General features: G+C 43.5%; 4 protein-coding genes and 1 non-coding gene across 9 annotated transcripts in view; 1 reads left to right on the top strand and 4 right to left on the bottom strand.

Moving 5' to 3' along the window:
- LOC144482285 (uncharacterized) overlaps positions 1–27,563 on the top strand; it is an 872,976-nt gene that overhangs the window by 31,812 nt on the left and 813,601 nt on the right. The window lies entirely within an intron of this gene.
- trnal-uaa (transfer RNA leucine (anticodon UAA)) lies at positions 3,207–3,289 on the bottom strand. Its single transcript has one exon. It is a non-coding gene; the product is annotated as a tRNA-Leu (tRNA).
- LOC144482351 (histone H2A-like) lies at positions 4,996–5,385 on the bottom strand. The gene has a single exon (XM_078201513.1). It carries the CDS (start codon positions 5,383–5,385, stop codon positions 4,996–4,998), a length of 390 nt encoding a protein of 129 aa, XP_078057639.1.
- Positions 6,707–9,619, bottom strand: LOC144482219 (histone H2B type 1-L-like). Its single transcript, XM_078201416.1, has 2 exons — positions 9,587–9,619; positions 6,707–7,135 (listed from the first exon to the last, which is right to left on the bottom strand). The coding sequence occupies exons 1-2, from the start codon at positions 9,617–9,619 to the stop codon at positions 6,707–6,709; spliced, it is 462 nt and encodes a 153-aa protein (XP_078057542.1).
- The window catches only part of LOC144482277 (uncharacterized), a 411,284-nt gene continuing 398,137 nt past the window's right edge, over positions 14,417–27,563 (bottom strand). For 2 of the 5 annotated variants that reach the window (XM_078201459.1, XM_078201458.1), the window contains exons 3-4: positions 25,236–25,400; positions 14,417–16,962 (exon numbers count right to left, since the gene is read on the bottom strand). In XM_078201459.1, the coding sequence (XP_078057585.1) occupies positions 16,778–16,962; positions 25,236–25,400 (350 nt within the window). In that variant the 3' untranslated portion in view covers positions 14,417–16,777. Of the gene's footprint in view, positions 25,401–27,563 lie in introns of all 5 variants that reach the window. The other 3 variants (XR_013495922.1, XM_078201457.1, XM_078201456.1) reach the window with 3 other exon arrangements.

Here is a 27,563-nt window from a genome sequence, read left to right as displayed (position 1 = left end):
GCCTCCTGTCAGTCTCTTGCTGCTTTTATGTGTGTTCCATTCTTGGTGTATTAAGCATGGAATTGTGCCGCCAGGCGGAGCTGCCTCATTTTCTGACATTAAACAGCAATGCAACAGTGACATTTTGTCCTACTACAGCTCAACAATAATAAGCAGGAAGCTGTTAGGTAATAGCAGAGTGGCGCACCGGAAGCGTGCTGCGCCCATAACCCAGAGGTCGATGGATCAAAACCATTTTCTGCTATTCACCTTTTCAGGAGCAGTTTGAAAGAAAAACATTTTGCAGTTCCCCACAAGTGTCTCTTCTATTTCTTTGCAGGAAACAGTTATTTTCATCAATTCTCACTTGCAATAAACAATTTGATCTGCAACAAGCTCACTGCTGTAAATGCTACAAACAGCTTTCCCACTTTCCTCAGGGCAGTTCTGACAGTCAAATGACCTTTAAATCACAGAATCCCTACAGTGCTGAAGGAGACTATTTGGCCCATTGAAACTGCACTGACTCTCCGACAGAGCATCCCATCCATGTCCTATTGCCAGAATCCCACGCACCCACCCCGCTAATCTACCTGACCTTCACTTTTTGCCACACAAAGGGCAATCTAGAATGACCAATCCACCCAACCTGCACATCTTTGGACTGTGGAAGGAAGCCGGAGTACCCGGTTTCCAGATGTAACTTGCCTGGGTGAATGCAGCTCCAACAACACTAGAAGTTTGACACTATCCAGTACAAAGCATCTGACTTAATTCGTTTCCCATCCACAAAGAGTCACTCCCTGCACCAAAAGTTAAAGTTAAAGTGTATTTATTAGTCACAATAAGGCTTATGTTACCATTGACAGACAGGGTCAGCAGTGCACACCATCTACAAGATGCATTGCCAGAATTCACAAAGGTTTATTTGACAGAACCTTCCAAACCCACCATGACTAGAGCCGAGAAGGAAAAGGAAAAGCAGATGCATCAGAACAACATCACCTGGAAATCTCCCTCCAAGCCACTCATCATCAGGGCTTGGAAATATATCGCCGTTCCTTTAGTGTCAGTAGGTCAGAGTCCAGGAACTTCCCACTCCCCAACATCCCCCCCCCAAAAAAACGCACTATGGGTGTACCTATATGGCATTGTCAGCAGCAGTTGAAGATTGCAGCTCAGCACCGCCTACCCCAGGGCAATTATGAGTGGCAATAAATCCTGGCCGAGCCAGTGATGCCCTCATCCCATGAATGGATAAAGTAAAAAAAAAACAACTGATCAAAAAGGTTCCTCCTCACCTCTGCCTTAAAGGGGAGGTCACATCTTTCAAAAAAAATTCTGCTCTTCTGGTCACATTTTCAGTGTAATTCTGAGCACAATCAGGATTATTTAGTATGTGTTGCCCCATTGCAGAATCACATTGTGCAGCAGCGACCAAAAGAGAAAATGCTGGAGAATCTCAGTAGGTCTGGCAGCATCTGTAAGGAGAGAAAAGAGCTGACGTTTCGAGTCCAGACGACCCTTTGTCGAAGACCTTTGTCATCTTACAGATGCTGCCAGACCTGCTGAGATTTTCCAGAATTTTCTCTTTTGATTTCAGATTCCAGCATCCACAGTAATTTGCTTTTATTTGTGCAATAGAGACCTGCCTGGTGATGTGTATGGTCGGAATTGTCATCATGATCCACCATATCCCCGTAGGTATGGGCTGCCCAAGACACACAATCAGTGTTGGAATCAATTCACATGTTTCAGTATCTGGTTCCATTCTGTATCTGAATTTGTCTGGTGTTATTTCTGAAGGTGCCAGTTATATATATCTGGCAGACACTTATAAAGTGTGTGAGTGTTGGATCATTCTAGACCTGTCAATGGCCTCTATATCTGTGAGCATTTTATATAAGTGTGGCAAACATCAGTAATTTTAAATCCCCTGCTGCTGCTTATGGAATATATGCTTTAATTCCCTGGTGCTGTTTGCAGAACATCAGCTTCATGCTGTTCCTGTCAGTGGAATTAATCATGTATGTAAATCTATGGTGCTGTTTAAAATTGTGTGTCTCATTTGGGATTTTTCACTCACGTCTCTCTCTGTCTAATCTTCCATTTGTTTCCGTTACTCTGTGTGAGCCTTTGGTTGTTTCCAAATCCCTCAGTGATACAATTGGTGTGTGTGTGATTTATTTCATATCACTCAGACTCAGCTCCTGTGAGTGAGTGCAGTAAACAGCCTGTACTTTTCAGCTGTTGATGCTGAACATGCGATTCAGAACTATTCTCGTATTTATCAGTCTTTGGTATTTTGTGTGAATATGGGATTAATTAAATAACCTTCAATCTCTGGGACAAGTTCTCTATTTGGATTAATTCCAAATAAATTTCCAACACAGAAATAGGCCACTGATGCAGTAGGTTTGAAGCAAATAATGTGTGAGTTTATGCCCAGCAATAAATCTGTTACTGTAAACACAATTGTGAAAGATAATGTATCCTTCAATCTGATACTAGATTGCTATGCAAGTTTCACTCAGGTTGTTCACATTGATTTGATCTGTGACAGTCTGATTCTGAGTAAGAATTTTGACATGTGTAAAATGGAGCTCAGTCTGGAATTGGTACAGTGTCTTCCATCTGGCTCAGTCTGAGTGAGGATTAGTTTATAATTTATGGTTCAGTTCATAGTCATCAAACTGATATTGTAACTTTTAGTTTCATAATCTGGGTGAGTTTTCAACTGGAACCTGAGTTTGTATCTCAGGTTATACTCGCTTTCAGAATATCTCAATCTGAGATTGTCTTTCAGATTTGTATCTAATGTATTTGTGAGAACTCGCCATGGCGATTAGTACTGCCAGTTCCAAACCCCTGATGTGGGTGATGTGACTGGTATTTAACTAGAATCTCAAAGTACATTATTAAGGTTAATTGTGTAACATTTAACCAAAAAAGCATTTTACGGTTTTATCAGATACTGAATTTGGAGCTAAGGCTGCTCTATTGTGGGATTGACACAGTGATGATCTGATAATGGTTTGGACTGGGATTTATGGATCACCCTGTCAGCGGTATTGAGATTGATTTGATTTCTTATTGTGACAAGAAATAATTACTATGCTGTGAAAACTCTGGTTTCTTGCGCATTTTACAGACCGAGCATACCGTTCGCAGAGTATATAGGGGAGAAGGAAAGGAGAGGGTGCAGAATGTAGTGTTAAAAATCCTTCTACCAGGAGTGGGGTTCGAACCCACGCGGACATATGTCCGTTGGATCTTAAGTCCAACGCCTTTAGCACTCGGCCATCCTGGTACGAAAACTAGACGTGATAGGGACACAGCGTCTGCCATTCCTGCTGTTTGATTGCTGGATTAAAAACGTGCCTCTGGAATCATTTCTGTTCTCGGAGACTGTGGAATTGTGAGAAGAAGCTGGGACATTCTTCCCTGTAACTCCTGTGGAGGAAATATCTGGTTTCTTCAAATATTTATCTGTGGAAACAAAGTACATCTAATATCTCAAATACAGATTCCGTCAGTTTAATCTCTATTAATAATCATTGTGAGCGGTTTGCGAGGCTGCAGCCAGACTCGAGCTCTGATTGGACACTCCCATGTCAATCCAATTCTTCACCAATCGGAGAGCAAGGGAGAAGAAATGGGAGGTTTTGTTTGGTTCACATTTTCAAATTGGAATAACCCGCCAATTTCAGTGCAGGAAAAATACAAAATAACGGAACGCCTGAATGTTCAGGAAACTATTTCAATCTCACGCTTTATAATTTGTTTATTGTATTTTCCCTCACAGAATCTTGGCGTTATTTTAGGAACAGTTTGAACTTTTCAATCTCTTATCTGTAACCGGCGGTAATCAGACCCCGTTCAGCAATTTAAAACGGAGCAAATCTCAGCTCAGTGGAAAAGCAGAAACATAGAGATCACCAACCAACCCCTTCACACAGGCTTCACAGGGACAGAGGGAAACGGCTGATTTCTGATCCTCTCCCCTGAAAGCTGTCGGGAATGTTCCAATGGAAGGTGTGGAGAGAATTCCTGACTCAATCCCGCCGGTGGAACAGGCAGCTTTGTGCCCGGAGAATAGGGAGCGCCGGGGGGAGGCAGATCTTAAAGCGCTGCAATGAACTCAGGTCCTGTGTGTGCACAGATCTCGCTGATTCCGTCCTCTGGGAAAACTGCGGAATAAACAGATCAGCCCGAGAATAACCTCTTCATTCCCGCCTTTATTCTGTTCCGGGAGCGGTGCCCAGATAACTCGAGTGAAAAAAAAAACCTTATTCTGAAACTGAATATAGTTATCATTAAATGTAAATAATTACATCCTGATATTGTGCTGGGCCTCATTGTCCGTCACAAATCCCAGACTGGGGTTTAAAATCTGCTCTCAGTTCAGTTTGATTGTTCCTTCAATCTGAGTGTGCGTGTGAGGGGCGGATATGACGTCCCATTCACAGCATTCCGGAACGGGACAAATCTCTATCCTTCAGAAAGAGATTTCTCATTAACTCAATAAGGGAAAAGATGGCGCAGATTTTTCAGAGATTGTGGCTGGCTCTTAAAAGAGCCGTTGAGTTTGAGGTGTTTTTCAGCCATCAATCTTTGATGCTGTTTCTCACTCTGGGGCAATTGTGTACCTGTATTTAAATAATTACCTCAGACATGGTGCTGGAAATGATATTTCTAACATATGTAAAATGTTCTCCAATAAATAGCATAAATTTACATGCATTAAAACACCTGGGTCAATAATGTGGTAAGAAGTCTCACAACACCAGGTTAAAGTGAGACTTCTTACTGTGTTCACCCCAGTCCAACGCCGGCATCTCCACATCATCAATAATGTGCACAGGGCGAACTACGGATTGATAAAGCAAAGCGAGAAACAGCTCTACTGTGAATAGCAGTGCAGTGTCTCTGACGGTTAAACAGATCACTCTTTTACAGATAAAATGAGTGGCTCTGAAAAGAGCCTTTGGGTTATCAGATTAAAGAATGGCCGCTTCACTTGCTCTTGGACGAGGCCGCAGAAGTTTTCTTGGGCAGCAGCACGGCCTGGATATTAGGCAGCACCCCGCCCTGAGCGATGGTCACTCCTCCCAGCAGCTTGTTGAGCTCCTCGTCGTTGCGGACGGCCAGCTGCAGGTGTCTGGGGATGATGCGGGTCTTCTTGTTGTCCCGGGCCGCGTTCCCGGCCAGCTCCAGGATTTCAGCGGTCAGATACTCGAGCACAGCAGCCAGATAGACCGGGGCTCCGGCACCCACACGCTCAGCATAGTTGCCCTTTCTCAGGTGCCTGTGAACACGGCCCACCGGGAACTGCAGTCCAGCCCGGGAGGAGCGAGACTTGGCCTTGGCCCGAGCTTTGCCGCCGCTCTTTCCTCTTCCAGACATCTGCACAATCTCACAAACACTTTCACAAAGAATGCTGAAATCCACTCCCTTTCGCTTCTCTTATAGCTCCGGGAGGAATGGAGGTGTGGACATTGCTGATTGGTCACTTTGTTGCTGCCTCTCAGCATCTTGTTCATATGACCAATCAGAAATCTGCTTAACTCACCAATCCGGAGAGCCCACGGAGTGAGGGCGGAAAATAACGGCGCCAAAATCTCAGATTCCAACCGATTTCATTTCAAACTGTAAAAGCCGCCAAAGCGGAAAGAACAAGAGTTTCGGAAATTATTCTAATCGGTAATGGTGAATTCATTTTGAGTAATGTAAGAATCTCCCTTTCTCTCTTCCCCAGTCTATAGTTAACCTGTATCTGGCAGTCTCTGATTTTCAGTCTGGGTTTATCTGAAAACAAGCCGAAAATAAATTATTCAAATTTGGAAACTTCGCAGATATATTTCTCAAACAAGAAATACGGTTAATAACAAATCCCATCAATAATTAACTATCTATCAACAACGTTTTTAAAACATCAGTCTGTGTTTGCACAATTTCACGTTTTATCCCAAGTTGCAGATTTGCTTTTCGAATGCGGGATACATTCGGGGTTAATCTCTTTCTTTTTCAAACTCTCGAACCAGCCGCCAGAAAGTTTCATTGACATCGTTCTGCAAACGGACGGGCTGTTCTCCATCTTCATCGAGACTGAGGGTTCCTGCACAACCGGGGCTTATCGGGAATAAACTGATCGGTCATTGAGACCAAACTGGAAACTGAGGAGTTTGCACTTTTTCCCCCCGATTCCGCGTGGTTTTCCTGCGGGCACTCCGCTTTCTTCCCACAGCCCAAAGGTATGCGGGTTGGGTGGATTGGCTATGCTAAATTGCCCCAGTATGAGGGGGATTAACAGGGTAAATATTTAGGGTTACGAGGATGGGTGAGGGATTGTTGTCGGTGCAAACTCGATGGGCCAAATGGCCCCCTGTACTGCAGGGATTCGATGATTCTGACACATTTGCTCCATTACCTCGCTCTCTCTCTAAAGCCTGGAAAAGGGACCGAATATCAACGCGTCTGAGATCTAAACCCAGAGAGGGTGAGGAACCAGTTAATTTTAAATATTACTCAGACCCAATGATCCACGGGGCGATTGACTCCGTGTCTATCATTGATAACCAGAAAAACAACAATTATCATTGTTCGAGACGCTGCGTCGTAAAATAATAATTGAAACGAAATGGATGATACAGCCTTTTCCCAGGGATTGTGGGTGGCTCTTAAAACAGCCGTTGTGTTTGGGTGCTTTTCAGTCCATTGGGGAGTTTTACTTGGAGCTGGTGTACTTGGTCACCGCCTTTGTCCCTTCCGACACGGCGTGCTTGGCCAGTTCCCCGGGCAGCAGCAGGCGCACGGCGGTCTGGATCTCCCGGGAGCTGATGGTGCTGCGCTTGTTGTAATGGGCCAGGCGGGAAGCCTCACGCGCGATGCGCTCGAAAATATCGTTCACGAACGAGTTCATGATGCTCATGGCCTTGGAGGAGATGCCGGTGTCAGGGTGAACCTGCTTCATCACTTTGTAGACGTAGATGGAGTAACTCTCCTTCCTGGATCTTTTCCTCTTCTTGCCGCCCTTTGCTGGCAGCTTTTTCTGCGTTTTTTTAGCGCCCTTCTTGGCAACCGGCGCTTTCTTCTCATCCACCATTGTCACAGTTAATTTCAGACACAGAATCACTGAGTCGCGCTCGGAACTCCTCTTTTAAAGCCTGGAAAAGGGACCGAATATCAACGCTTCTGAGATCTAAACCCAGAGAGGGTGAGGAACCAGTTAATTAATTTTAAATATTACTCAGACCCAATGATCCACGGGGCGGCACGGTAGCACAGTGGTTAGCACTGCTGCTTCACAGCTCCAGGGTCCCGGGTTCGATTCCCGGCTCGGGTCACTGTCTGTGTGGAGTTTGCACATTCTCCTCGTGTCTGCGTGGGTTTCCTCCGGGTGCTCCGGTTTCCTCCCACAGTCCAAAGATGTGCGGGTTAGGTTGATTGGCCAGGTTAAAAATTGCCCCTTAGAGTCCTGGGATGCATAGGTTAGAGGGATTAGCGGGTAAATATGTGGGGGTAGGGCCTGGGTGGGATTGTGGTCGGTGCAGACTCGATGGGCCGAATGGCCTCCTTCTGCACTGTAGGGTTTCTATGTTTCTATAGACCTCAGTGCTCAGCGCCAACAACTGCCAGTTTCCAGATGCAATTTTACATCTCATCCGCTTCATCCTGGACCACAATATCTTCACCTTCAACAACCAGTTCTTCATCCAGACACACGGAACAGCCATGGGGACCAAATTTGCACCTCAATATGCCAACATCTTCATGCACAGGTTCGAACAAGACTTCTTCACCGCACGGGACCTTCAACCGGTGCTATACACTAGATACATCGATGACATTTTCTTCCTTTGGACTCATGGTGAACAATCACTGAAACAACTCTATGATGACATCAACAAGTTCCATCCCACCATCAGGCTCACCATAGACTACTCTCCGGAATCGGTTGCATTCTTGGACACGCGCATCTCCATTAAGGACGGTCACCTCAGCACCTCACTGTACCGCAAGCCCACGGATAACCTCACGATGCTCCACTTCTCCAGCTTCCACCCTAAACACGTTAAAGAAGCCATCCCCTACGGACAAGCCCTCCGTATACACAGGATCTGCTCGGATGAGGAGGATCGCAACAGACACCTCCAGACGCTGAAAGATGCCCTCATAAGAACAGGATATGGCGCTAGACTCATTGATCAACAGTTCCAATGCGCCACAGCGAAAAACCGCACCGACCTCCTCAGAAGACAAACACGGGACACAGTGGACAGAGTACCCTTCGTTGTCCAGTACTTCCCCGGAGCGGAGAAGCTACGGCATCTCCTCCGGAGCCTTCAACATGTCATTGATGAAGACGAACATCTCGCCAAGGCCATCCCCACACCCCCACTTCTTGCCTTCAAACAACCGCACAACCTCAAACAGACCATTGTCCGCAGCAAACTACCCAGCCTTCAGGAGAACAGTGACCAAGACACCACACAACCCTGCCACAGCAACCTCTGCAAGACGTGCCGGATCATCGACACAGATGCCATCATCTCACGTGAGAACACCATCCACCAGGTACACGGTACATACTCTTGCAACTCGGCCAACGTTGTCTACCTGATACGCTGCAAGAAAGGATGTCCCGAGGCATGGTACATTGGGGAAACTATGCAGACGCTGCGACAACGGATGAATGAACACCGCTCGACAATCACCAGGCAAGACTGTTCTCTTCCTGTTGGGGAGCACTTCAGCGGTCACGGGCATTCGGCCTCTGATATTCGGGTAAGCGTTCTCCAAGGCGGCCTTCGCGACACACGACAGCGCAGAGTCGCTGAGCAGAAACTGATAGCCAGGTTCCGCACACACAAGGACGGCCTCAACCGGGATATTGGGTTTATGTCACACTATTTCACATAAATATTTCTGCTTTTTTCCTCCTGAGTCTTTATCATGCGATCCTAGAATCAGAATTTATGTCACACTATTTGTAACTCCCACAGTTGCGTGGACCTGCAGAGTTTCACTGGCTGTCTTGTCTGGAGACAATACACATCTTTTTAGCCTGTCTTGATGCTCTCTCCACTCCCATTGTTTTGTTTCTTAAAGACTGGATTAGTTGTAAGTATTCGCATTCCAACCATTATTCATGTAAATTGAGTCTGTGTCTTATAAGTTCTGTTTGTGAACAGAATTCCCACTCACCTGAAGAAGGGGCTCAGAGCCTCGAAAGCTTGTGTGGCTTTTGCTACCAAATAAACCTGTTGGACTTTAACCTGGTGTTGTTAAACTTCTTACTGTCTATAGACCAAAGCAGAGGCCTATGCTAATGAAGCATGGCTGAAAGCCCTGTTCCTCATTGGCTCATTCACAGTGATGTCAATTCGTGATGCTGTCTCTGATTGGTTAGTTTAGACACCCAAACACATTGGTTGCTGCTCAAATCCACAAACTGTCTGTTGTCAATCCGTCCTTTCCCCTTGTCCGCCCCGATCCACCCAACCCCCTGACCCTCTCACTCCCTCTCCCGCACATTCTCTCTGCTGCTAATCCCACATCACTCTATCAGACTGCTGATACTGTTCATACATTTCCCCTTCCTCACCAGCACCAACTGCTCTGCTTTACTTCCGCCCATCACCGGGAGCTGGCAGTGCAGAATATCTGGGCTCAGACAGGGGTTAATGCGAGCTCTGCTGTGCGTGTTAAAAGGGAATATGTTTGATAAGCAGCAGCCACAAGTCCCACATGTGACACTAACATTGTGGCTAAAACAGAAAAGTGACTGAAAGAAGGACTGGAATGAGAGTTGGACATCACTGGCTGCAAGGTGTTCAGGGACGATTAGTCAAACAATCCCGGAGGGTGATTTACTGTTCAAAGCAACTATTCGGCCTTTTGGCTAAGATCAAGTGTAGTATGGTCGGCAGCCCATGGTCGGCCGCACTTGGTCGAGGTCATTATGTTTCATATGAAGCAATTTTTAAAAGCGGCATCTCGGCCTTTTGGCTAAGATGCAAATGAGCTCAAGTCTTGGCGGAGGAACCTCCCCCTCCTCCAATCAGCTTGGCTCATGTAGATCAGGCCCAGGACAGGGTGGTTTGGTCGCTCGCCCTGTCTTGTCAGCCTGGATCTGAAATGTCTCAACTTGTTGAGACTCTGAATTGGATTTGATTTGATTGAATTGGAAAAGTATAAAAAAAACTATTAGAGTGCTGGGGGGATGACATTGAGGGATCAAACAGAATCTATTTGGTACCAGTTATGGAACAATGCGAGAGCGATTCCACAACAGGATACACACATTCTATTTCAAACTGCTTGTCTGTCAGCCATGTCTGAGTGGGTTTCATGCTGTGTCGATTTGTATCTGATATTTCTATGTTGCTTCGATCTCTGTCAGTGGTCGGTGATGTTAAGATTTAATTCAGAAAATGCAATCTCTGATATATGTCCGTGTGTTTTATTTTCTCTATAACATTCAGTATTTAAGAGAGTGTGGGCTTTACAGTATGTTGGATCTGGGATGTTATTCTCTATTTCATTTAGCACCTGTTGGTTTCTGAAATGGAAAATCTTGCGATTTTTTTCTAGCTGCGCTTCTCAGTTTTGGATTTGTTTGTGTTATTTCACTGCACACTTTAATTTCTGCCATGTGAGTAAGTTTTTAATCTATGCATAACAGTCTTTGGTATAAGTGTGTTGGTATTTTCCCAAACATGCTGTTCTATTATTTGGAGTGTGTCTCTACCACTAATTCTCAAGGTCGCAGTTATGTGTGATGTTACAGTTCCCATTGAGGTTGATATTGCCCAGTGACCATCTGAAAGGGTCACATGACAAAGGTTCACAACTTGTACTGTAACAAATTAAAGTCAACACTAACCAACGAATCAACATTTGCCCCTTAGCGTCATGGGATTGAAGGATAAATACATAGGGTTCCGGGGAAAGGGCCTGGGTGGGACTGTGGTCAGTGCAGGCTCGATGGGCCGAATGGCCTCCTTCTGTACTGTATGGATTCTATGAAACGTCACTTAGTCGCTAATGCACTAAATAGAGATGAGACACCATCCTGCCTACCGTGACTATTAACTTATGCATGTTCTTTATTCAACATCTAGTACACTCTGCTAGCGATGTGTGGATTGTTTATAAGTTCCTGAAACATAAATATGGATTTCAGTCTGTGCCAGTCATTTTCTGCTTTATTACAACGGGCTTTATTCTGTCCCTCTCTGTTTCTGGCCTGGAAGGATTTCAAGTAGGTCCTGCTGTCGGTGTGTGGTAGGTCTGCGTGTCTTTACGCAGAATCTGTTAATTGTTGCAATGTGAGTATTATTTTTCCTGTCAGTGTGAGGAAGATGTGGGTTGTACTCTGTAGCTGCTGTATTTTATGAGTAGCAGTGTTTTATGCTGTTCTTGTCAATTTGCTGATTGCAAATACAGTATTCTGTTTCCTACCTCTAGTTTCTTTGCTTCTATGTTAGGTGACAACAAATCCAGGAAACATGACCTGAGGTGAGGAGAAAGGGGAGGAGAAATTTCTTCACCCAGATCTTGGTCAATCTGTGGAGTAAATTTGAGATAGCTCTTTGGACTCAAGGGATCAAGGGATATGGGGGGAAGGCGGGAACAGGATATTGATCTTGATGATCAGCCACAATCAAAACGAATGTTGGAGCAGGCTCCAAGGGCCAAATGACCTATTCTTGCTTGTATCTTCTATGTTTCTATTTTTAACAGTTCCTGATGGTCTGATGAAAGTGAAATCAGGTTCAGCAAACCTGTTGGAGATCTGAGGATGCAACTAACTGAATAGATCAGGAGTAACCAGCTGTTGTGGTATATTTACATTTTCAGAAATCCTTTGATAAGTTTCCACACAAGAGGTTAATAAACACAATCAGAACACATGGTGAATACTGCCCTGGATTGAGAACTGGTTAAAGGACAGAAAACAGAGGATAGATATAAATAGGTCATATCAAGTTAGCAGACAATGACAAGTAGGGTACAACAAGGATCAGTGCTTGGGCCCCAACATTCACAATCTATATCAATCTTTGGAGAATGCACAAAATAAGCTGGAAGTGTGAGTTGTGAAGAGGAGGCAAAAACTCCTCAAGGGGATTTGAAGTGGCTAAGAGAGTGGGCAACAATTTTGCAGATGGAATGCAATGTGCAGAGTATTCCTGAAATGATGAGGGGCTTGAAAGTGTTGAAATTCAAAAGCACTTGACTGTTCCTGTTCATGAGTCACAGAAAACTAATCTGCAGCTAGAACAAGCAATTAAGAAGGAAAATGGAATGTAAGCCTTTATTGCAAGATGTTTTGAATACGGGGTAAAGATGTTTTACTGCACTAAGAACAAAGAACAAAGAAAATTACAGCACAGGAACAGGCCCTTCGGCCCTCCAAGCCTGCACCAGCCATGCTGCCCGACTTAACTAAAACCCCCTACGCTTCCGGGGACCATATCCCTCGATTCCCATCTCATTCATGTACTTGTCAAAACGCCCTTCAAAAGTCACTACCGTATCTGCTTCCACTATCTCCCCCGGCAACGAGTTCCAGGCACCCACCACTCTCTGTGTATAAAATATGCCTCGTATATCTCTTAAAACTTGCCCCTCGCACCATAAACCTATGCCCCCTAGTAATTGACTCTTCCACCCTTGGAAAAAGCTTCTGACTATCCACTCTGTCCATGCCTCTCATAATCTTGTAGACTTCTATCAGGTCTACCCTCAACCTTCGTCGCTCCAGTGAGAACAAACCAAGTTTCTCCAACCTCTCCTCATAGCTAATGCCCTCCATTCCGGGCAACATCCGGGTAAATCTTTTCTGTGCCCTCTCCAAAGCCTCCACATCCTTCTGGTAGTGTGGCGACCAGAATTGAACACTATATTCCAAGTGTGGCCTCACTAAGGTTCTATAAAGCGTCAGCATGACTTGTCAATTTTTAAACTCAATACCCCGGCCGATGAAGGCAGGCATGCCGTATGCCTTCTTGACTACTTTCTCCACCTACATTGCCACTTTCAGTGACCTGTTTACCTGTACACCCAGATCCCTTTGCCTATCAATACTCCTAAGGGTTCTGCCATTTACAGTATATTTCCTATCTGTATTAGACCTTCCAAAATGCATTACCTCACATTTGTCCGGATTAAACACCATCTGCCATCTCTCTGCCCAAGTCTCCATCTGATGGTCCTCATCGCTATCCGCAAATCCACCAACCTTTGTGGCATCCGCAAACTTACTAATCAATCCAGTTACATTTTCCTCCAACTCATTTATATATATTACAAGCAGCAAAGGTCCCAGCACTGATCCCTAAGGAACACCACTTGTCACAGCCCTCCATTCAGAAATGCAGAGTATTCCATAATTATATAGTCTTGCTGAGACAGCAGCTAGACTATTGTGTGCAGTATTGTTCTCCTTACCAAAAGAAAGATATGATTGCCATAAAGGGAGTGGAATGAAGGTTTACGAAATGAATTTCTTGGTTGGAGGGATTGTTGGATGAGTAAAAACGAGAAACACCAGGTGTTTATTTTCTGGCATTTAAAAGAATGAGAGTTGCTGACATTCAAGCATACAACAATCTTACAGGGCTCAATAGGGTAGAAGCAGGAAGTATGCTTTCCCTGGCTGGTGTGTTTGGAACCAAAGGATACAGCTCATTTAGGACTGAGATGTAGAAATCATAGAAACCCTACAGTGCAGAAGGAGGCCATTTGGCCCATCGAGTCTGCACCGACCACAATCCCACCCAGGCCCTACCCCCACATATTTACCCGCTAATCCCTCTAACCTATGCATCCCAAGACTCTAAGGGGCAATTTTTAACCTGGCCAATCAACCTAACCCGCACATCTTTGGACTGTGGGAGGAAACCGGAGCACCCGGAGGAAACCCACGCAGACACGAGGAGAATGTGCAAACTCCACACAGACAGTGACCCGAGCCGGGAATCGAACCCGGGACCCTGGAGCTGTGAAGCAGCAGTGCTAACCACTGTGCTACCGTGCCGCCCCTAATGTGGTGGAATTATTTCCCTGAGTGGGTGATTCTTTGGAATTATCAGTCCAATGGGCTGTGGAGTCTTACTTGTTGATTAAGTTCATGAGTGAGATGGATAGATTTCTACGTATTAGTAACATCAAGGGATATGGCGATACAGCAGGGAAATGGTGTTGAAGTGGAAAATCAGCCATGACCTCATTGTGTGACAATATGGGCTCAAAGAGCTGAATGGCCTACTCTTCCTCACAATTTACATCTTTAATTATGTTTCAGCATGGTCATCATTTTGTGACTGTAATTAATGAGAAATGACTCCAAGGTTCTTTTCGTATCCTGTCACAATGTGACTGTGGCTTTAAATATAGAGCTCGCAGCGCCAAATTTGCCGTGGTTCCCCGTGGACGGCAAGAAGAATTCATCAATCAGAATAGAGAGTCTGAGTCTTGATCTTCCAGGCAGCAAGGCTTTATTAGCTAGTACATTTCAATAAAGCCGGGATTCCCAGATGAAATCCAAAAAACCAGTGCTCTCACAGTCCTTTTTATCCACATTTAGCTTCATATTTCATCATTCTTATCTTACAGTCAAGGTTTTTTTGTTGCAGACCCCAAGGCCACTTTTCGTTAGCCACCATGATTTACTAGACCTACGTTATCTGCCTTCTTTCTGTTTTTTCACGAATGAATGTGCTATGATATCACTGTGGTTACATCCTGCCTTCTTATCTGAAGTTTATTGTCTAATCAGCCAAGGTTGTTGCTTGTTCAACCATTGTAGGGCATCCTGCTATGCCAAGTCTTTTTTCCCGTTGTCTGACTTTCTCACGTTTATTTAAGAAATTACTTTCAGCTTCTATGTTCATTTATGCGAGTATCCATGTGTATGCTTAATAAGATATGTGATATATATGAGAACTTCTTAAGTAGTGATTATCTCTTCTATGTTAATTATTATCTCCTACTTGTCCTAATAATTATTCCTTCCAATATATGTTGTCTTAATGATTATTCCTTACATATCCCCTCTTTGAGACATCATTGTCTCACTAAACTATTTCTTGATATATTTTCCCAATATATGTCTTAGTTATGTTTGGTTTCACGAAATGTGGAGGAGCTTAAGTGTAGGATCAATATCCCTTTTTGTTTATTAATAGCCTAATTGCGAACTGCTCCTCCAGATTTCCTTTACCTGATAGTTCATTAAAATACATTTTTGCATTAATACATTTCATACACTTTGTACTAACACATCTCTCCCTCCTTGATTTTGCTTGATCATTTAAGTATTTCCCTCTATGCGTATGGTATCTAGGGTCATATTATCTCCTCTTATTTTCAAACTATTGATAATGGTACATGCTGTCCATTGCCCTGTTAATTACACATCGACATAAGCATCCTGCTTACGCTATCTCTACTATTATAAGCAGCAGTAACATAAATGATTTAAAAATCCAATCAAACATCCCATTTCCCACCCATCCTAACCATCCAGGTGGGTTATAATCATGGAATTCGTGACCTATCTTTTGGAGTTGGTCTGCTTGTGCCTTGATATGCTTTGCAAGGTTAGTTATATTCTCAGATTTATCTGGTATGTAAGTACAGCATTCTTGTTAAATTATGGCACATGTTCCTCCCTGCGAGGCCAATAGATAGTCCAAAGCCAGTCTATTTTGCAGGGCTACTGTGCGGACTGCCATCAGTTCTGCTGATACTTCTGTCAAGGCTTGCCCTGTTTATCGAGCTTCAGCTGCAGTGATATTAGCCAGTTGTTCCAGGGCTGTGGCCATCAGAATTAACTCGTTTGCCGTTCTTCCTGTCCCATGTAATGGAAAGGCCATCATAAAGAACCAGTCAATCTTACTGATTGTTCGTTTTGCTCGCGAAGGGTAGCTTCGTAGGGAAGGCATGTGGTGCATATAGGGCACTACATATCCCAGATAACAGGAGCCTGTCCAGTTCGCAGGAAGCCAGGGATATGCCTTTGTACCGCATATAAAGTAAGTTCCATTGTAGGCCGTAAAGTTATCAGCCAACGTCATCTAAGGTTGTACAGCTTTTCCTTCCCACACGTTGCTTGATGTGATGTTGCATATTTCAGTCCAGTCTATTTTGAACATACCAGCTGTACTTAAATCTTTCACAGGTGGTTGCCATTCTACAGTTTGCTGACATTTACTTTCTCCAACTCTTGCTCCATCCACATTTTTCTTTAAACAGAAGGATCCTGGTCCATTTGATTTTAGGACCGTCGGTACAGGTGGGAACTGGGAATGGTTGTAAGTTGGTTGGTACCATGTAGCAAACCTGGTCATTCTATACCCAGCTGACTCCCACATTGTCATGTTTCCTCCTTCCCCTGTCTTATTTTGTCTCAATATCCATTCTATAGTTTCTGAAATCTGAAAGGGGAGAGACTGGAGTGGTAGGCCTTCTTGGGAATGGCTTGGGACATGAGTGCAGACCCAACATTTGCTTATGTTCAATCTTTCTGCATACATATATGACATATATAGGTAAGTATTTATATGCGATCTGTCTTCTTCCTGTTCATTTTTACTCTTGCCACCCCCCATACTAAGTACTAGTATTATCCCCATCCATCCTACCCCTACTTTTCCCATGCTATCACAAGGAGGGAGAGTACAATTTATCACAGTTTACACAATTCTTTTCCCGCGCTTAGTCGCCGCTACTACTATTTAGTTTATACAGTCTTTCAGCTTCAATTTCAGTGATTTCTCTTGTTTTGTCAGTTCAGTTGATAGCTCAGTTTCCTGGGTCGAATTCGATGAACCATGAACTTGAGCGGTAGAGTTTGTGTCAACAGTCCTTGTTCCTGAGGAAGGAACATACTGATCACTGGTATACAAATCAAATTTCCATCTTCTTTTAACGCATTGAAACAGATCTTCCCCTCTTTTGCAGTCTTTAGTGCTACATTGCAAAACAAGGAGCGTCAGTCTCAATCAAAGTTATCATGAGTCTATTCGGTGGGGGTAATTCAACTTGACCCCATTCCTGGACTTCTTGTTCGGGGATTTGTTCATTCTCCATTCGCACTACCATTTGTCGCATCATTAGTCTGGTAATAAAAGATCTCAAAGCAGGCAGTAAACAACAAAAGATTAGTCCAATTATGATTATTACTACTACCATTATAACCCCGCCTTTGCAAACCATGCTCCCCATTGTCCGAATACATTATCAAGCCAATTCCAAATATTATGGCCAATTCTTTTGGGCCCATCATAGCTTGTATTAAGGCTTTTATTTGACTTTCATGCTGTATTGGTCCCCCACTACTTTTCATAAAGCCTCTCTGTTTCCAGATTGATCCAAACAGATGACACACTCCATGTGCATAAGCCGAATCTGTATACACTTCTACTGCCTCCCCTTTTGCTAATTCACATGCTCTGGTTAGTGCCTTAAGTTCTGCTAGTTGGGCCGAACAGGGCTGTTCACATTTTTCTGCTTCTATAACTTCAAGTCCTCCTGGTCTTTGTTCAACTATGGCATAGCCTGCGTGGTTTCCCAAGTGATCCCTGTAGCATGAGCCATCTACATACAGTGTCCTCTTCTCTTCTGTCACTAGTCCCTCTGCTCTTAAGTCTTCTCTCAGTTTCATAAATGTTTTTGCTTCTCTTAAGCATTCATGTTCTTTTCCTTCATGAGGTAATGGCATGTAATCAGCTGGATTTACTCTGTTGCACTTTATTATCGTGATATCTGGGAATGTGGTTAGCATTCGATAATGATGGATCCTAGCAGGTGTCAGCACAAATTTTCCTTGCTCAATCAATTCAGCTACTTTGTGGTGTACATGTATGTTTATTAAATATCCCATTGTGATGGTAGCTGCTTTTTCGTAAGCCCACCAAGCAGCTGCCAAATCCTGATAACATGGAGGGTACCCCAGGGCCACATCATCTAACTTGGTGCTATAATAAGCTATTGCTTGTTTCTTTCTTCCTTTACAGCTGTCCTGCATTAACACAGCAGTTGCGAATCCTGTTTCCCTGTTGCTAACAAAAAGGTCAAAGGGTTTATCATACGAAGGCAGCATCAGTGCTGGTGCTTGCACCATCTCTTGTTTCACGTTATCAAATGCTTCTGAGGCCTCCCTGTCCCATATCAAGATCGCTTTTAACTCCTCACATCCGGCCTCTTTCATTATTTTCCTTAACGCTTGTGTTTTTTCTGCATAGTTTTCTATCCATTCTGAACTAAATCCTGTCATTCCTAAGAATGTCATCATCTGTCTCACTGTCTGTGGTTTTGGGATTTTCAATACTGCTTCTATCTGCTGGTGAGCTATTCTTTTTTGTCCAACAGTTATTTCCCTTCCAAGGTATTCTACTTTTCTTTGACAGAACTGTAATTTATTTCTTGACACTTTATGTCCTCCTTTCGCCAGCTTTCCCAGCAGTTTTAAACTTTCTTCCCGACACTGTTCCTTTGTTTCTGTACACAACAACAAGTCATCCACATATTGTATCAGTGTTCCTTCTAGTTGTATCCCTGCCAAATCTGCTCTCAACACTTGGTTGAATACATGTGGGGAGTGTTTGAATCCTTGTGGCATTCTATTGTACTTTCCCTTGTACTTGAAAGCAAATAAGTACTGACTCGCTTGTGCCAAGGGCACACTGAAAAATGCTGAGCATAAGTCTATTACTGTAAGCCATCTGCTTTCAGACGGTATGTTAGTCAATAAGGTGTAGGGGTTAGGGACTTCTACTGGCATATTTTCAACTACTTCATTAACTGCTCTCAGGTCGTGTACTAACCTCCACTTTTCCCCATCTGCCTTTTTAACTGGTAATAAGGGTGTGTTACATTTACTTCGGGTTTCTTTTAACACCCCTGCGTCTACTAATCCTCTGATTGTTTCTCTTATGCCTTTTACTGCTTCTGCCTTGATTGGATATTGTGGTTTATAAGGTCCTTGACATCCTGGCTTCAATTTTACTTCGACTGGGGTAGCTGTTTTAACTTTGCCTACATCTGTGTCGTTCATTGACCACAATTCCTCAGGGAGAGAATCTAAATCTTTTTCTAACTTTGCTCTCCATTCTTGCTCTACTTCTTTATCTTTTAACTCTATTTTTACCTCTTTTGGTCTTCCAGTCATCCTTGCATTAACAGATATTTTCATCATTTGTCCGTCAGTCGACATCCAAATATTCTCATTGTTTGCTTTAATAAATTCCAGTTCCTGTGCCCTAAACGTCATAAGTCCCAAATCCTTTGGTCTGTAATCAGGATTCACCTTTAGCGTAACATGTGGTTCTGTCTCAGGCACTGAGAACCATTTTCTGACCCATTCATTCTTTCTAATTGTGAGGGCTGTTCCCTCTGGTCCGATTAAAATGCTGTCTGAATTTATTTCCTGTTCTTGTCCTGCCTCTTTATTCCACTTCTCCTGTATCTCTGACTGTTGTATTTTATCAAAAATCATTGTGCTATGTAGTTCAGTTTTTGGCCATTCGGCGTCTGGAATCTGTGCCTCTACAAATGTCCCCCAAATTTCCCATACCTGCTTTTTAATTTGTTCTTCTATGTCCCCTAGCCAATATACATTGGCCCACTCTTCTCCCCTTACCCTAATTACGTACATGCCCGTCAGATTAATTCCTTGAGTTGTACACTCTAATTTTAACCCTAACCCTAAGATTGCATCTTAACAAATTCAGTGGTGTTTTATTGCATACTAACACAGGCACATGAGTGGTTTTGTTTCCAACGGTGATAGGCACCGGCATCGTCATTTGAGTCAATACTGCTTTCCACGAGAACCCCATAGTTTTTACAAACTGACCTGACAATGGTAGGTGTCCTGCATATTTTTCTTGTATGCACGTACAAGTAGCTCCTGTATCTATCATCATGGGGATCTCAACCCCCCCTATTCTAACATTGATTACAGGTTCTTGATTTGCTGTGTCCGTTATTTGTACATACTGGCCTACCATTTCGGGGTTCTCTGGGCCTCCCTATAGGAAACTCTGGTGATTTACTGGCCCCTGACTCATTGGGCAGTCACTGGTTGGCACTTGCATCATTTGCTGACTCATTTGTTGTTGACCTCCTTGTCTATAGCTGTTTTGGGGACAATTCCTTTTTATGTGTCCTGTTTCCCCACATCCCCAGCATACCCCTGGAGGGCCAGGTGGTCCTCCCTGCCTGGGGCCTTGATTATATCCTTGGTTTTGTCCCCTCTGGTTCTGATAGGGTGCTTTTCCCTGTCCCTGTCCTTTTCCTCCTGCACTTCCCTTGCTATATTTACATTTTTCATCCCATTCTTCCTTACCCTCCTCCTCTTCACACCTTGCCTGACTGTCCACTGCCTCCTCACCTTTCTTACTCTGTTCTTCCTCCATTTTTCTATTTGCCCATTTTAACACCCTTACCCGAACCAACTCTTCCTCTAACTCTTGCCTCATATGGCGTATGTTATCCAGTTCTCCTTCCACTTTAGCACCTTCTTCTTCCCTTTTTACCTTTCTTTCCACCTCCTGCTTTGCCCATTGTTCGCGGGTCATGTCCCTTTCTTCATATTCCCCCTCAAAATTCACTGTCCCCTTTATTACTGGATACAGCCCAGCAAAATCTTGGTTTTCCTTATAAGGGGGCGGGGCTATATGTGGGTCTTTCAATTTTTCCTTTTCCTGAATCTGAACTGGCATTTGCATTTTCCATATGCGCTTTTTCTCTTTTCCTTCCTTTTCAAATAATGTTAGTATCTCCAATTCTTTTTTTCTTTTCTGATTTCTCTTTTGTGATTTACCCCTTAATTTATAGTTCTTTACCAGTCCTTTCTGATCCTCACATCTTTCTGTACACCAGGTGCCTCCCTCTGGCCACTGTGTGTTTAATTTACTTGTTCTTTTGGTCCATTTTTGGGAGATATGGGCTATGTCTCCTTTCAGGGCTGGGTACTTTTCTCCCAGAATTTCCACCGGTGTCTTAGTTTGATATGGCATGTTCTGTTTCTTTGCACTGCCTTGCGGCTTAATATTTTCTGATATGTTGGTATTTGGCACTATTGTTATTTTTATGCGATATACTGTTTTCCCTTTTTCTGTCCTTGGACTATCTTCCCACTGCACTTCCCTGACTGACACCTGTATTTCCAACCGAGGTCTCAGTATTTGCTTCCCTGTTCTTCCCTCTCCTGGTGATAATCCTTTTTCTTCTGCTAGTGGATAATATGCCTCCACTTGCTCACTGATTTCCAACAGAGCCTTACTTGGTCTGATTTCTTCTATTAATTCTGTCAATGTTTCTTCTACTGCTTCACTCGTCCAATTTTTGTATATTATTTCGTCCCAATTTACGTATGGCCACTCCTTATTCACTTCCTCCAAATTAACTACTTCAGTTATTCTTCTTAGCAGGGCATTTCTCTCACCCTCATACCACTCCCTAAAACCTCCTCCAACTATTTTTACTAGATCTTCTCTAAAAAAATGTGTGTTAACACCACTACTTAAGAAATCTATTACTGCAATATTCCTACGTGATTCATCACTGTCGTGATCCTGCTTTGCACTCCACATTTACCAACAGCTGCTTACACCGCTATTCCAGATCAACCTTTTCAGGCTTCTCCTTGTAGCCCCTTTACTTTATTTCACTACCTATCCCCTCTCTTCTTCCGGCGATCAACGTAGGTCCTTAATTACTATGTCAGGTAGGAGAGCAATCTCTCCTAGATCTCTCCTTCCTCTCGGCTGACGTCACTCTCTCCGAGGTCCTGGGTAGGTTTGGACTGGCAGGCTTGCCTACACTTACTCTCCTTGGGCAAGTCGTAACCTGGAAGCCCGCTCCTAACCGCTCGACTAACCTAATTGCATCAATTAGCGTTCGGTTTTTGTAGCGTCTCACTTTTTACCCATTCGTGGACAATACAGTACATAAAACTAAAGCGTGCTTTTTACATGCAAAATTTGCCCTTCCGATCAGACTCAGTCTCTCAATATTTTACACAATTTTAACTTTACCAATGCAGGTTATCTTTTGGGCAGGTGAGATCCAGGACCAGTGGAGAACCGGGTGCGCCAGGCCTCGAAAACCCCTTTCTGACAACAAGGATTTACATGCATGCAAGTCTGCTTACCTTGTTGACAGAAGGCCGGCTGGGGACTTCTCGGTTCCGGTCGGACCACCGTCTCCCTCGATCCCTCCGGGGTTGAGTCACCGGACGACCTCAACTCTGCCCTGCTCGCAACCGCCAAATTTGCCGTGGTTCCCCGTGGACGGCAAGAAGAATTCATCAATCAGAATAGAGAGTCTGAGTCTTGATCTTCCAGGCAGCAAGGCTTTATTAGCTAGTACATTTCAATAAAGCCGGGATTCCCAGATGAAATCCAAAAAACCAGTGCTCTCACAGTCCTTTTTATCCACATTTAGCTTCATATTTCATCATTCTTATCTTACAGTCAAGGTTTTTTTGTTGCAGACCCCAAGGCCACTTTTTGTTAGCCACCATGATTTACTAGACCTACGTTATCTGCCTTCTTTCTGTTTTTTCACGAATGAATGTGCTATGATATCACTGTGGTTACATCCTGCCTTCTTATCTGAAGTTTATTGTCTAATCAGCCAAGGTTGTTGCTTGTTCAACCATTGTAGGGCATCCTGCTATGCCAAGTCTTTTTTCCCGTTGTCTGACTTTCTCACGTTTATTTAAGAAATTACTTTCAGCTTCTATGTTCATTTATGCGAGTATCCATGTGTATGCTTAATAAGATATGTGATATATATGAGAACTTCTTAAGTAGTGATTATCTCTTCTATGTTAATTATTATCTCCTACTTGTCCTAATAATTATTCCTTCCAATATATGTTGTCTTAATGATTATTCCTTACAAGAGCAGAGCATGTCCACAGCTAGTGACTGACCCTTTATTTCCCCAAAGACTTTCCACAATTGAAAAGTCGCATGTCAGGTCAGAGATGGAATACTCTCCACTCACTGGGTAAGTGCATCTCCAACAACATGAAAGAATCTCAAAAACAAAATAATATTTTGGGTTTCACTTGCACACCAGCTTCAGCATTTAATTCCTCAGCCACTGGTGCACAATGTGTACCATCCGTGAGATACACTGCAACAACTCAGTGAGGCTGAGTGTGGGACTCAATCTGCATCTCTCCATCTCTTATAAAGAATGAGATTAATTTTGTGCCTATAAGTATTGGACACTGTTGTCCGTCTGCATGTGTGAGATGAGATGAACATGATTTTGTGACTCTGGCACTATGTCAGTCTCCGCTGTTGTATGTTAATATGGGGTTAATTCTGTTCCTCAGTTTGCCATGAAGTCAACATGAGTTTGATTTCAGTTTTGCAGTCTTCAGATTTTGAGTAAGAACATGAGTGTGTGATTCATACTGTTTGTATCCATCCCTGGTACAGCAGCTCGAAGTTATTTTCCTTCTGTATCTCTGTTCCTGTGGTGCTGTGTACGACTACAGGATTCATTCTGTAAATGTTACTTTGCTGATACCGTGTGAGTGTGGAGTTCATTTTGTTTCACTTTTCCTCTGATGAACGTTTGGGTGTAAGAATCATTCTGTCGTTGTCATTCATGAGTATGTTATGGAATTCCTTGTTCTTCCATCTGTCTCTTGGGATTTTGTGAATGTAGGATTAAATTTACATCTGTGATTCTCTCGTTATCTTTGCAAGTGTAGGAATCAATCCTTCTACAGTTGTTCCTTGTGATGTATTGAAATGTGGGATACTTTTGCACTTTAACTTTACATGCATTTCAGGCACTGTGTTAGAAACTATTTATTTAAAACATAATGCATTGATATTTGTTTGCCATTTGATTCAATTTATCACATGGATTTGGGTACATTTTACAGTCATGGGTTATATTCAGTAGCTGTTTTTAAGTTGTGCAAATGGTATTCAATTTATAGCTCTGTGAATGGTAACATTTGGATACATCACCTGGTAATTAATTACTGCAGTTTGTAGTAACAGAATTGTCATTGCATCTTTCAGTTTGACTCATTGAGATTTTTGGATTGGTTTACAAAATGTATCAAAACCTATATTCTGAGGTCATTAATTGCAATTTTTTTTAGTATCACAACATCATTTTTTTGTCTATTCTGGCTATGAATTCTTATTCAATTTGTGACCAACATGACACAATGTTTTATATCTGTGAGTGGTGTGTTTTGTTAAAATCCTGTGATTGATGTTTCTACCTGTCAGCCAAATATAATATTGAGGAGTTTGCACTTGATACAAAGCTCAACGCGAATGTGTGTTGGGAGAAAGATACAAAGCAGCTTCAGGAGGATTTGGACAGAAGTAATGAGAGGTTCAGAACATTGCAGATGGAATATCATGTGGAATGTGTGAGATTTTTCATTTTCGCAGAAGGAACAGATGTTCAGAGTATTTCTTCAATGCTAAGAGGTTAGAAAGTGTCGATGTACAAAGGGACATGTGTATCCTCATTAATAAGTCACTGGAGGTAACAAGGAAATGAAGCAGGTAATTTGGAAGGTTAATGGTGCGTTGGTCTTTATTGCAAGAGGATCTGAGTACAGGAGGAGTAGTGAAGCCTTGGTTTAATTGTATAGCAGTGTTATTAGATTGCATCTAGAATACTGTGTGCAGTTTCGGTCCCCTCACCTTACGAATAATATTATTGCCTCAGAGGGAGTGTAATGACTGTTCAGCAGATTTGTTCCAGGAATGGTGGGACTGTCTGATGAAGAAATCCTGGGGAAACAGGGCCTGTAGTTCACTGAAAACAACAAAGTATTTAAAAGGGTATACATGGTAGATGCAGGTGAGATGTTTCCCCTGGTTGGGAGTCTAGGCACAATTTTAAAATAAGGGCAAATCCTCTTTGGACCGAGATCTGCATTTTTCTTTACTCAGCGTTGTGCTCCTTTGGAATTCTGTAGCTCAGAGGGCTGTGGAAGTTCACACACAGAGTAAACATTCATGGACATTGACAGATTTCTAAATCTCAATGTCAAAAAGGGAAATTGGGGATAGAGAGGGGAAAGGGCATTGAAGGAGATGGTCAGCCATAATCAGATTGAATGGTGGTGCAGGCTCAATGGGCTGAATGGTCAACTCCTGATCCTATGTCCCACATTTGTGGGGAAGGAAATAAAAAAAGCCTCTTTTCCTGTTCAACTCTTGGATTGAAAAGTTGTCTCTTACCTTGCAAACAGTATGGGGCTGAATACTTCTCTTTGTGACAGTGAACCCAATGAGTTGGCAGTATCACTGTGCTCTGTGAATGATACTGGAACTGCTTTGTGTTGGAACTGGCTTGATGAAATTGTGCTTGTGCCAAGGAATCATCTGAGACCAACAAATATCTGCCTGTAAAAAGAAAAATAACTAACTTAACCGAGGAACAGATGAAATAAAAGGTACAAAAGTTTCGAGAGAACTTCACAAATAACAATTATTTAGGAACCTGGGTAAAAGGAAAACCATGAGCACAAACAATATTTGAGATCACTTCACTAATACACCAAACTGCTTTTGCTCACTGGGTGTTTGGGGCGAGTTTCAAACAGTTATGTGACATTCAGAAACAGCCCAATCCATGCACTGCTGATTGAGTTGAGCTGTGCGAAGCAGCAGTAACTTTTGCACAGGTCAGATATCTATTTCCTGCTCCCACTTTAAACAAATATCGAAAAATAAACAAGCAGCCACTTTGTAAACCCTCTCCTTCCCACTCCAAACCTGCTGCCGACAGTAGAACTTGTTTGTACGGCTGCTCTCGTGGTTATTGTGCAGTTACATTTCCGCTGTTCATTGTACAATAATAATAACAAACATTGGGAGATGGGAACTAAATGAGGCACCTTCCGGTGGTTTGGGAGTGAAAACAGCAACAATGTTGAATAATGAGTTCTTGCCATTGTGTCCCCCTGGCCTTGTTCAGAACCTGTCTATGAATTGCCTCCCCCGTTAAGAACATGGCTTTGACATTGCCTCCCCCTTCTCTCCACCTCCCCCAATTCTCTCCACCCCCCACTTCTCTCCATTCCCCCACTTCCAATGGCTGGACTTGCAGATAGTGAGGAACATTGTCAGAGGCTACAGAAGGATATAGATAGGCTGGAAATTTGGGCAAAGAAATGGCAGATGGAGTTCAATCCAGATGAATGCGAAGTGTTGCATTTTGGTAGAACGAACGTAGGGGGGAGCTATACGATAAATGGCAGAACCATAAAGGGTGTAGATATGCAGAGGGACCTGGGTGTGCAAGTCCACAGATCCTTGAAGGTGACGTCACAGGTGGAGAAGGTAGTGAATAAGGCATATGGCATGCTTGCCTTTATAGGACGGGGCATAGAGTATAAAAGTTGGGGTCTGATGTTGCAGTTGTATAGAACGTTGGTTCTGGTCGCCACACTACCAGAAGGACATGGAGGCTTTAGAGAGAGTGCAGAGGAGGTTTACCAGGATGTTGCCTGGTATGGAAGGGCTTAGTTATGAGGAGAGATTGGGTAAACTGGGGCTGTTCTCTCTGGAAAGACAGAGGATGAAGGGTGACCTAATAGAGGTGTATAAAATTATGAAAGGCATAGATAGGGTGAATGGTGGGAAGCTTTTTCCCAGGTCGGTGATGACGTTCACGAGGGGTCATAGGTTCAAGGTGAGGCGGGGGTGGTGGGGAGGTTTAACACGGATATCAGAAGGACGTATTTTACACAGAGGGTGGTGGGGGCCTGGAATGCGCTGCCAGGCAAGGTGGTGGAGGCAGACACACTGGGAACGTTTAAGACTTATCTAGATAGCCACATGAACGGAGTGGGAATGGAGGGATACAAAAGAATGGTCTAGTTAGGACGAGGGAGCGGCGTGGGCTTGGAGGGCCGAAGGGCCTGTTCCTGTGCTGTATTGTTCTTTGTTCTTGCCCCCCGCGCCGCCCCCCCCCCCCCCCCCCCCGCCCCTTCTCTCCGGGTCAAAGGTTTGACAAACGGTCATCTGGACTCGAAACATCAGTTCTTTTCTCTATTTACAGATGCTGCCAGACCTGCTGAGATTTTCCGCATATTTTCTTTTGGGACCAAAGACTGACAGATACAGAATGAACTCCACACACCCATTCAGCACCAGAGACTGACGGATACAGATTGAGATCCGTGCACCCTTACAGCAGCAGATGTTAACAGGTACAGAGTTAAACTCACATTCCCACACAGTACCAGGCACTGACAGTGGATGAGAAGTTCACACTCAGACAAAGAAACCCAGACTGAATCAATTTCACACTGACGTACAGTGTTAGAGAATGACAGTGACAGGGTGAATCTCTTTTACATACAGTTCCAGAAAGTGACAAGTACAGAATAAGTCCAGCATGGTGAATGTGACACATGCACAGTTAATTCAGCACTGCCTTTTATCCCCAGGGAGAAGATCAATACACTCACTCACATGCCTCACTATCGAACAGATACACAATGAATCCCCAGAAACAAATGAGTCCAATACTCAAATATAGAATAAATCCAACACTCAAAC

The sequence above is a fragment of the Mustelus asterias genome, unplaced genomic scaffold, assembly GCF_964213995.1.
Source record: "Mustelus asterias unplaced genomic scaffold, sMusAst1.hap1.1 HAP1_SCAFFOLD_35, whole genome shotgun sequence".
Lineage (NCBI taxonomy): Eukaryota > Metazoa > Chordata > Chondrichthyes > Carcharhiniformes > Triakidae > Mustelus > Mustelus asterias.
The sequence above is the reverse complement of the archived record's forward strand: the minus strand, read 5'-3'. Positions and strand labels throughout refer to the sequence as shown.

What these genes read in the sequence shown, in the direction of transcription:
- LOC144482219 (XM_078201416.1), bottom strand. Translation starts at nt 9,619, where the DNA reads ATGGGCGGAAGTAAAGCAGAGCAGTTGGTGCTG. An exon ending in AAGCAGAGCAGTTGGTGCTG is followed by an intron (nt 7,136 to 9,586) that starts GTGAGGAAGGGG and finishes AGGCTTTAAAAG; the next exon opens with AGGAGTTCCGAGCGCGACTC.
- LOC144482351 (XM_078201513.1), bottom strand. Translation starts at nt 5,385, where the DNA reads ATGTCTGGAAGAGGAAAGAGCGGCGGCAAAGCTCGGGCCAAGGCCAAG.